This window comes from Penicillium oxalicum, chromosome III (genome assembly GCF_001723175.1).
Source record: "Penicillium oxalicum strain HP7-1 chromosome III, whole genome shotgun sequence".
Taxonomy (NCBI): Eukaryota; Fungi; Ascomycota; class Eurotiomycetes; order Eurotiales; family Aspergillaceae; genus Penicillium; species Penicillium oxalicum.
Window position 1 is genome coordinate 587,193 of NC_064652.1, and position 9,269 is coordinate 596,461.

A 9,269-nucleotide genomic window follows, 5' to 3' on the forward strand; every position below is an offset into this window, starting at 1 on the left:
GAGATGTAATCAAGAAACTCGGCAGCCATGACTACATGTACTGTGCTCCCGTCTCTTCTGTCTCTCTCCACGATTCCTCAGCGGCAGAGAATGGAGAGCGACGGGTATTCTCTCGAAGCGGCACCAGACGTATATACGCGGAAGACAGACCCGCGGACCCCCGTGCTACGCTTGAACGCGAGTCTTACTTAGTGATGTAGGGTATTGATATCTGAGAACTCACGATGAAAACTCCCGCGGACCCCCGTGTCATCATAGTCTCATAGGAGTCTCCAACGAATGAAGGCATGGAAGCATATGTTCACAAGCTTCAAACCTGATAAAGAATTTCGAAAACCCGATATAGTAGCGCGTAATCCGGCTCCAAAAGCGGTTTAATTAAAATCCTGCAACGGGATGACAAGCAGTGCCATAGATTCGTTGCATGCCGATTTGACCTATATAAGAGCTTTAGTACACTCTGCATTTACAATTTTACGTCGCGAAAGCTGCTTCGTGACACAAGCTAGTCTCGTCGTCGCCGGAGGAGCAGCGCAGTTAAAGGCGGTGAGAACGCTGCCGCGAGATCGGAGGCTAAAAGGAATAATTGTTGAGTCACCTACGCTGACTAGCGCTGACACACCACTTCAACTGACTTGACAAGTCACAATTGCTCTGGATGAAACGCTCAATCCTGATTTCAAACTACAGGTGAGTACAGTGAATTCTCAAGGCTTCTCTGACTTTCTCTACTGCCAACCTCGTCTGCCCGCGCTTCTCTTTCATATTCATGTATAGCTACGTTTGGTGGTGGGGTTGAGATACCAAATTTCCCAAAGAGGCTGTTTCAAGCTGATGATCAGATGGAAAGACTAACGCCCGGTCAGAATGAATTGAATGCGAAGCGAAATCAACAGATTAAAGCCTCGTATCTTATTCTCGTCCGCCCGCCATGACTGAGCCGACAAAGATCAGCATTCTGGGCCATGAGAGCATCATCGCTGACTTCGGTCTATGGCGTGACTATGTTGCCAAGGACCTGATCAGCGGCTTGCCCTCGACCACCTATGTTCTGATCACCGATACCAATCTCGGATCCCTTTATACACCCCGTTTCCAAGAATCTTTCGAGGCCGCCTCCACCTCGATCTCTCCTGCCCCGCGCTTGCTCGTTTACAATGCCCCACCTGGCGAGAGCTCAAAGTCTCGACAAACAAAGGCCGATATCGAAGACTGGATGCTTAGCCAGAATCCACCATGTGGCCGAGACACCGTGGTGATCGCATTGGGTTGTGGTGTGATTGGGGATTTGACCGGATTCATTGCGGCGACCTACATGCGAGGTGTCCGCTTTGTCCAGGTCCCTACCACTCTGCTGGCAATGGTAGATTCCTCGATTGGAGGCAAGACGGCCATCGATACTCCGTTGGGCAAAAACCTGATTGGAGCTATCTGGCAACCATCAAGAATCTACATTGATCTCGAATTCCTCGAAACACTCCCTGTTCGGGAATTTATCAACGGCATGGCTGAAGTCATCAAAACTGCCGCCATCTCAAGCGAAGAAGAGTTCACTGCCCTGGAAGACAATGCTGAGTTGATTCTCAGTGCTGCTCGTAGTGAGGTGAAGCCAGGGCAAGGGCGCTTCGACAACATTCGCGACATTCTGAAGGCCCGAATTCTGGCCTCTGCTCGTCATAAAGCCTTTGTCGTCTCCGCAGACGAAAGAGAAGGTGGTCTTCGCAATCTCCTTAACTGGGGCCATTCTATCGGCCATGCGATCGAAGCAATTTTGACTCCCCAGATTCTCCATGGAGAGTGTGTGGCTATTGGTATGGTGAAAGAAGCTGAGCTTGCACGTCACTTGGGCATCTTGAAGGGCGTCGCCGTTGCTCGTATCGTCAAATGTATCTCCGCATACGGTCTGCCCACATCCATGAAGGACTCCCGGGTCCGAAAGCTTACTGCTGGCAAGCATTGCTCCGTGGATCAGCTTCTGTTCAACATGGCTTTGGACAAGAAGAACGACGGTCCGAAGAAGAAGGTTGTTCTTCTTTCCGCCATTGGACGCACCTTTGAGCCCAAGGCTAGCGTCGTCTCCAATGAAGATATTGGCGTCGTTTTGGCACCAAGCATCGAGGTACGTCCGGGTGTGCCGAAAGATCTCAATGTCACATGTGCGCCACCAGGCTCCAAAAGTATCTCTAACCGTGCTCTTGTACTTGCTGCATTGGGCTCTGGTACATGCCGGGTCAAGAATCTCTTGCACTCGGATGACACTGAGGTTATGTTGAACGCTTTGGAGAAGCTCGGTGCTGCCACTTTCTCTTGGGAGGAGGAGGGTGAAGTTCTGGTAGTCAACGGCAAGGGAGGCAATATCACGGCCAGCCCTTCCCCCCTGTACCTGGGCAACGCCGGTACTGCCTCCAGATTCTTGACTACGGTGGCGACACTCGCCAACCCTAGCACCGTCAACGAAAGCGTTTTGACCGGCAATAACCGTATGAAGCAACGGCCGATTGGGGACCTCGTCGACGCTTTGACCGTGAACGGTGCCGGCGTTGAGTATATGGAGCGTAAGGGTAGTCTGCCCCTCAAGATTGCAGCCTCGGGCGGCTTTGCTGGAGGCGATATCAATCTCGCGGCGAAGGTGTCTTCTCAATACGTCTCCTCGTTGTTGATGTGTGCCCCTTATGCTAAGGAGCCCGTGACTTTGAGGCTGGTTGGTGGCAAACCCATCTCTCAGCCATACATCGATATGACTACGGCCATGATGCGATCTTTTGGAATTGATGTGAAGAAATCAACAACTGAGGAACACACTTACCACATCCCCCAGGGTCATTACGTGAACCCAGCCGAATACGTGGTCGAGAGTGACGCATCTTCTGCTACTTACCCCTTGGCCATTGCTGCCATTACGGGCACCACCTGCACTGTCCCCAACATTGGATCCAAGTCGCTGCAAGGTGATGCTCAGTTTGCCGTCGATGTGCTCCGACCCATGGGATGCACTGTGGAACAGCTGGATCACTCCACGACTGTCACCGGACCAGCTGATGGTATTCTTCGACCTTTGCCTAATGTGGATATGGAGCCCATGACGGATGCTTTCCTGACTGCATCTGTCCTCGCTGCGGTTGCCAGGGGCGAGAATTCGAACCACACAACGCGCATCTACGGCATTGCGAATCAGCGAGTGAAGGAATGTAACCGTATCAAAGCCATGAAGGACGAGCTTGCTAAATTCGGCGTTGTCTGTCGCGAGCACGAGGATGGACTCGAGATCGACGGCATTGAGCGGTCTACTCTTCGCCAACATGCGGGCGGAATTTACTGCTACGACGATCATCGCGTTGCCTTCAGTTTCAGCGTACTCTCGCTTGTTGCTCCGAAGCCGACACTGATTTTGGAGAAGGAGTGCGTTGGAAAGACCTGGCCAGGCTGGTGGGACACCATGAAGCAACTTTTCGGTGTAAACCTCGAGGGAAAGGAACTCGAGGAGGACGATCATGCTGCTTCTGGATCTGAGGAGCGCGCCAATGCTTCGGTCTATATCATTGGAATGCGCGGTGCTGGCAAGACCACCTCTGGTCACTGGGTTGCCAAGAGCCTTGACCGGCCTTTCATCGATCTCGACACTGAATTGGAGAAGATTGAAGGTGCCACGATTCCCGATATCATCAAGGAGCGTGGCTGGCAAGGATTCCGTGATGCGGAATTAGCATTGCTCCAGCAGACGATGCGAGACCATCCCAAAGGATATGTCTTTGCATGTGGCGGCGGCATCGTGGAAATTCCCGAAGCTCGCAAGCTACTCGCAGATTACCATAAGAACAAGGGCAACGTGCTCTTGATCAGCCGCGACATCAAGCAGGTCATGGACTTCTTGCAAATCGACAAGACCCGTCCTGCATACGTGGATGACATGATGGGAGTGTGGCTTCGCCGTAAGCCGTGGTTCCAGGAGTGCAGCAACATTCAATATCACAGCCAACACTCCAGTAAGACAGAACTTACTTTGGCTTCTGAGGATTTCGAACGGTTTATGCAGGTTGTTACTGGGCGAAAGGATCACCTTGCTGAGATCAAGAAGAAGAAACACTCATTTTTCGTATCGCTCACCCTGCCCGACCTTCGTGAGTGTGGTGACATTCTGCACGAGATCTGTGTTGGGTCGGACGCCGTCGAACTACGCGTTGATCTGCTTCAGGACCCCGCTGCCAATGGAGGCGTTCCCTCTGTTGACTTTGTGGCCGAGCAAATGTCCTTCCTTCGCCGGCGAGTCTCACTGCCTATCATTTTCACGATTCGCACGAAGAGCCAAGGAGGACGTTTCCCCGACGATGACCACGAGGCTGCGTTGGCGCTGTATCGATTGGCATTCCGCTCTGGCTGTGAATTTGTGGATCTCGAGATCGCATTCCCCGATGAGTTGCTTCGTACCGTTCTTGAGATGAAGGGCCATTCCAAGGTCATTGCTTCCCACCACGACCCTCAGGGGAAGCTCTCATGGGCAAACATGTCCTGGATTCCGTCCTACAATCGAGCCTTGGAGTACGGTGATATCATCAAACTCGTTGGTGTTGCCAACAGCCTTGACGACAACACGGCGCTGCGCAAGTTCAAGAAGTGGGCCGAGCAGGCCCATGATGTTCCTCTGATCGCTATCAACATGGGTGATCAAGGCCAGCTCAGCCGCATCCTGAACGGCTTCATGACCCCAGTCTCTCATCCCGCTCTTCCTTTCAAGGCTGCTCCCGGCCAACTGTCTGCATCCGAGATCCGTCGCGGTCTTGCGCTGATGGGAGAGATCAAGTCTCAGAAGTTTGCCATTTTCGGGTCGCCCATTGCCGGCTCTCGGTCTCCTGCTCTCCACAACACACTCTTCAAGGAGACTGGCCTTCCGCATGAGTACGGACGCCTCGAGACCACCAAAGTTGAGGACGTGAGGGATTATATCCGCGCTCCCGACTTTGGAGGTGCATCTGTCACCATTCCTCTGAAGCTAGATATCATGCCCCTTCTGGACGAGGTTGCTCAGGAGGCTGAGATCATTGGAGCCGTCAATACCATCGTCCCTGTCTCCAACGGCGACAAGCCTCAACGCCTCGTCGGCTACAACACTGACTGGCAAGGTATGGTTCAGGTGCTTCGCAATGCTGGCGTTTATGGCTCCTCGGGCACAGAAAGCGCTGTGGTGATCGGCGGGGGCGGTACCGCCCGTGCCGCCATCTACGCTCTTCATCAGATGGGTTTCTCGCCCATTTACGTCGTCGGTCGCACCCCAAGCAAACTCGAGAACATGGTATCGACCTTCCCAACTAGCTACAACATCCGTGTTGTAGAGAGCCCTGAACAGCTGGAGACCGTACCGCAGGTGGCCATTGGCACCATTCCTGCTGACCGGCCCATTGATCCCGCTATGCGTGAGACGCTTTGCCACATGTTTGAGCGCGCTCAGAAGGCCGACGGTACCGTCATCGGCAAGTCGGTGGCTGAGAGCTCGCCCCGTGTTCTTCTCGAGATGGCATACAAGCCTGCCGTGACGGCACTAATGCAGCTGGCTGCTGATGCTGGATGGAAGACCATTCCGGGGTTGGAAGTCCTTGTTGGCCAGGGTGTGTATCAGTTCACTCACTGGACTGGCATTACTCCGCTCTACCAGGTCGCCAGGGTAAGCTCACGAGTCATTTAACCTGCAAATCAAGCATGATGCCATGATGCTAATACTTGTTTTCTCTTCCCAGGATGCTGTCATGAGCACCGAGACATTGTGATGAACAGGTTGATTGTCAAATACCCTGCGTTTGATGCTGTTGATTTTCTTTTTCAGAGTTGCTCATGCGGTTTGAAACCCAATGGAAATACAAAAGTGACATTTGAAGAGGGGAGGGCTTAGATTTGGTGTGCTCTGCCTACTGCCGACATGAAAAGTCGTGCTCAAAGTTCTATAGCTTGTAGGCGTGCAATAAGAATTTATACTTTCGGTTCTTTCTATTCAAATAATTCTACAAAAGGCTTCTTTCTATATCACAAATGCCCGGATCCAAACTGGTAAGTCGGCTCGAGAACCGCTTTCTGCGATGCGAGAAAGCAAAAGTAGATTAGCATCACATGGATTGAGTCCCGATATGTGGCGTAATTCTACGCCTCCACAAGCCCTCTCAAATTAATCAGTGAGCACTCAGTCTGATTTTTTTTTATTCCTGCGTCACTTGAGGGCGCTTGGAAATCGTCAACCATACGTCGCGCCAGTATCCAACGCCTCCTTTGACCACAAACTTTGGCTCGGGCTTATCCTTGACGAATTCGGGCTTGTAAGCGCGGAAGAACTAAAGGATATCGAGTTAGTATGTCGGATGATTCGAATGACCAGTAAATAAAGGGCTCAGGGATTAACACATACCTGTAGAGGCCCCTTGAAAAGCTCCATCATGGCAATATCACGACCAAGGCAAACACGCGATCCATACCCGAATGCAAAATTGTACTTGTTGTATAACTTGGCCTTCTCGGGATCCATCCAACGCTCCGGCTTGAAGTCTTCCGCATCCTCTCCATACAGCGCCGGGTCACGGTGCACCAAGTACGGATTGCAGGTAATCTCCGTACCAGCAGGAGCCCATTTACCGTACAACTCCAAGCCAGGCTCGGACACATAGCGGGGGAAGATGTTGGGAGCAGAAGGGCACAGACGCATGGTCTCCTTGACACAACTCACGAAGAAAGGCAAGTGCTCGAGGACCTCGTTGTACTGGGGCACCTCGGAAAGATAGCCCTTGCGGCTGGCAGTGTCAATCTCTTCCATCATGCGGTCGTACGACTCTGGGTGAGTCAGGAGGTAGGTGATCAGGGCCTGGAACGCGGTACCGGTGGTATCGGCTCCAGCAAGCAGAACCAGAAGAACCTCAGCGCGAATGTACTCCAAGTCCAGAGGCTTGCCCTCTTCGGTCCGTGCGTCCAGGAAGGTCTGAAGTAGGTCGAGGCGTTCCAACTTTTTACCAGACTGGATATCGTCCAAGCGCTCCTTAATCAGGCGGTCACGGAAGCGCATCAGAACACCGATCCCGGAGTCATCCTGAGGAGTAGCAACAAGATACTTCTTCATAAATGTGCTCTTCATCCAAGAGGTGAAGGGATGCATGCGCGCAAGGAAACCAAAGGGTGCAAGACCATCGTGGAACCCTTGAATCAGTCCGCCGATGTCCTCGCCCTTCTCAATGAACCCGAAGGGAGCGCCGAACCCAATCTCGCTAATAATGTCATACGCCATGTAACTAGGACATCAAGGGGGGAAAGTCAGTGGTTTGAAAGTCCACTCAGTTTGTCAATGAACACGAGGAGTGCAACTCACACTGCCCACCAGGCAAAGTCAAAGGCCTCACCGGACTTGACGAAAGTGTCATCAAGCTTCTGCTTCCACTCGAGGATGCGCGCGTCAATCATTGGCTCCATCTTCTTGATGTTGGTAAAGCTGTACTGTAATTCCATTGTCAATTCTCCGTTGCCGCCAGCGACCGACCGATTAATCAAAATGATGTGAGTGTGCGTACAGGTCCTGCAATGTGTTTCCGGAACAGCGCATGCGTCTTGTGTGACCTCATGTTGAACAAGCTCTCTGTCTCTCCGAAACTGCCCGTGATGTAATGGCCGGTCTTGTCTGCATTGCGGTGATAGATTTCCGGAAGTTTCGAATGGTCGCTGACAAGCAGCAGCGTTGGGGTGACTCGCACCACGGGGCCTGTCACATTGTGCAATCTTGTCAGTGCGTCGATTCTCGACTGGTGAGTTCTCGATGATATTTTTCTCAACTTACCATACTTCTTTGACAAGTCATATGCGGTCAGGTATTCAGTTTCCTGCAGGTTCTGCTTTGCGATCCATAGGCGAGTCACGGAGGCCCAGAATGGGCCCGGGAAAGCAGCTAATGGGTGGAAGAAGCGGTAGTAGATGATTTGATAGCCGAGTTTGAGGACAAAATACGCCACGAGCGACAAAAGAGCGTTCGTCACTGTCAAAAGTGACACTATCTGCGCTGCGAGACCCATTGCGCTGGATGGTCAATCAATTGCCCAGCATGCGCGACTGCGAAAGGGTCCTTTGTGCGAATAGCAACCGCTTATGTTTGAAATCTGAGAAGATTCACCGAGCCATCTCGAACTGCCGCGGCAAAAGCCTGGTTTTCAAATGCGCTTTCTTCCCCTCGTTCGCCCCTCCTGTGCGACATGACAGCCATTGACAACGTGGTTTCATGGCCTGAGGGGGCTGTCATTGGCTCCAGTAGATCCCGACTGGGTCAGAAAGACGAGCACAGGTGTTTCCACGCGTGGCAGAGAAACCAATGGTCATGCATGGCCGCTGCTTAGCTTCGAATTCGGACAACCCTCGGCCACGCGCTAGACGGGCAGCCACTTTTCAACGACGGTACTGCAGTAAGCACGTCGGAAGTATGCGCTACCTCTCTGGATTTTGATGGCCAGACGAGGAATCAGACCAACCACCGTGTCTACAAGCCCACTCCGCTGGCCGCGAACATCTTCTGTGGACTAGGAACCAAACAGAGCCCATGGAAAGTCGTGTCCACCCGACTCCAGCTCCGTAAACTGGCCTTCACTTCCCTCGAAAAAGGTAACTCGTCCGCAGGCGGTTCTGATTCGAAGCACAACGCAAAGTACATGCTACATGCCCCTGGTAAGTAGTACATGCTATAGAAGTACTGTACTCAGGGTCAAGCCCCCCATTTGTCTTTCGGAGTTAGCCGGATGGGACTGTTGAGCCAAACAGGCTAAAGGACAGGGTATGCACATGGCCCGACTCAGATAGAGTAGGCAACTAGGCACATAGCACCCACGAGGACCTCAAAAATGCTCACGCAATATGAACGTTGTAGGCTATGACAAATTTTATGGGTGGGAAGATGAGTTGGTCCGCTTTTTCTTCGGGTCTGGAGCCCTTTGCACGAGTCAGCCAAGTTCAAGTTGAAGCCTGAAAGGTGGGTATAGAAAGTCATTGTCCGCAACAACTGCCCGCGATGTTGATCGGCGTCACACCTTCCTAGAATGGGCCCGCAAACGGTGGCATCTCAGCCCTGACGGGCGTCTCGTGGTTGTCAAAGCACACGAAACTCCGGGCGGGCCTACTGCCCCACTAGGTATAGCACTTCTGGCTCCAATGGGCCTGAATCAGACTGCGGCGGGTTGCGAGGACTTCTCATTATGCAGCTAGAGGGAAAACTGAGCTCGTCTTATTTGACCACGGTCAAATAGACCAGGATTAAAGTGGAGTCA

General features: G+C 52.4%; 2 protein-coding genes across 2 annotated transcripts; one reads left to right on the plus strand and one right to left on the minus strand.

Moving 5' to 3' along the window:
- Nucleotides 1-931: 931 nt before the first annotated feature.
- POX_c03693 (Pentafunctional AROM polypeptide) lies at nt 932-5,759 on the plus strand (the record flags this gene model as incomplete). Its single annotated transcript, XM_050112583.1, has 2 exons — nt 932-5,656; nt 5,730-5,759. The coding sequence occupies 2 exons, from the start codon at nt 932-934 to the stop codon at nt 5,757-5,759; spliced, it is 4,755 nt and encodes a 1,584-aa protein (XP_049970139.1).
- A 423-nt stretch (nt 5,760-6,182) lies between these two features.
- On the minus strand, nt 6,183-8,030 carry POX_c03694 (uncharacterized protein; the record flags this gene model as incomplete). The annotated part of the gene is made up of 5 exons (XM_050112584.1): nt 6,183-6,314; nt 6,389-7,259; nt 7,337-7,461; nt 7,536-7,723; nt 7,799-8,030. 5 exons carry the CDS (start codon nt 8,028-8,030, stop codon nt 6,183-6,185), a joined length of 1,548 nt encoding a protein of 515 aa, XP_049970140.1.
- Nucleotides 8,031-9,269: the final 1,239 nt, after the last annotated feature.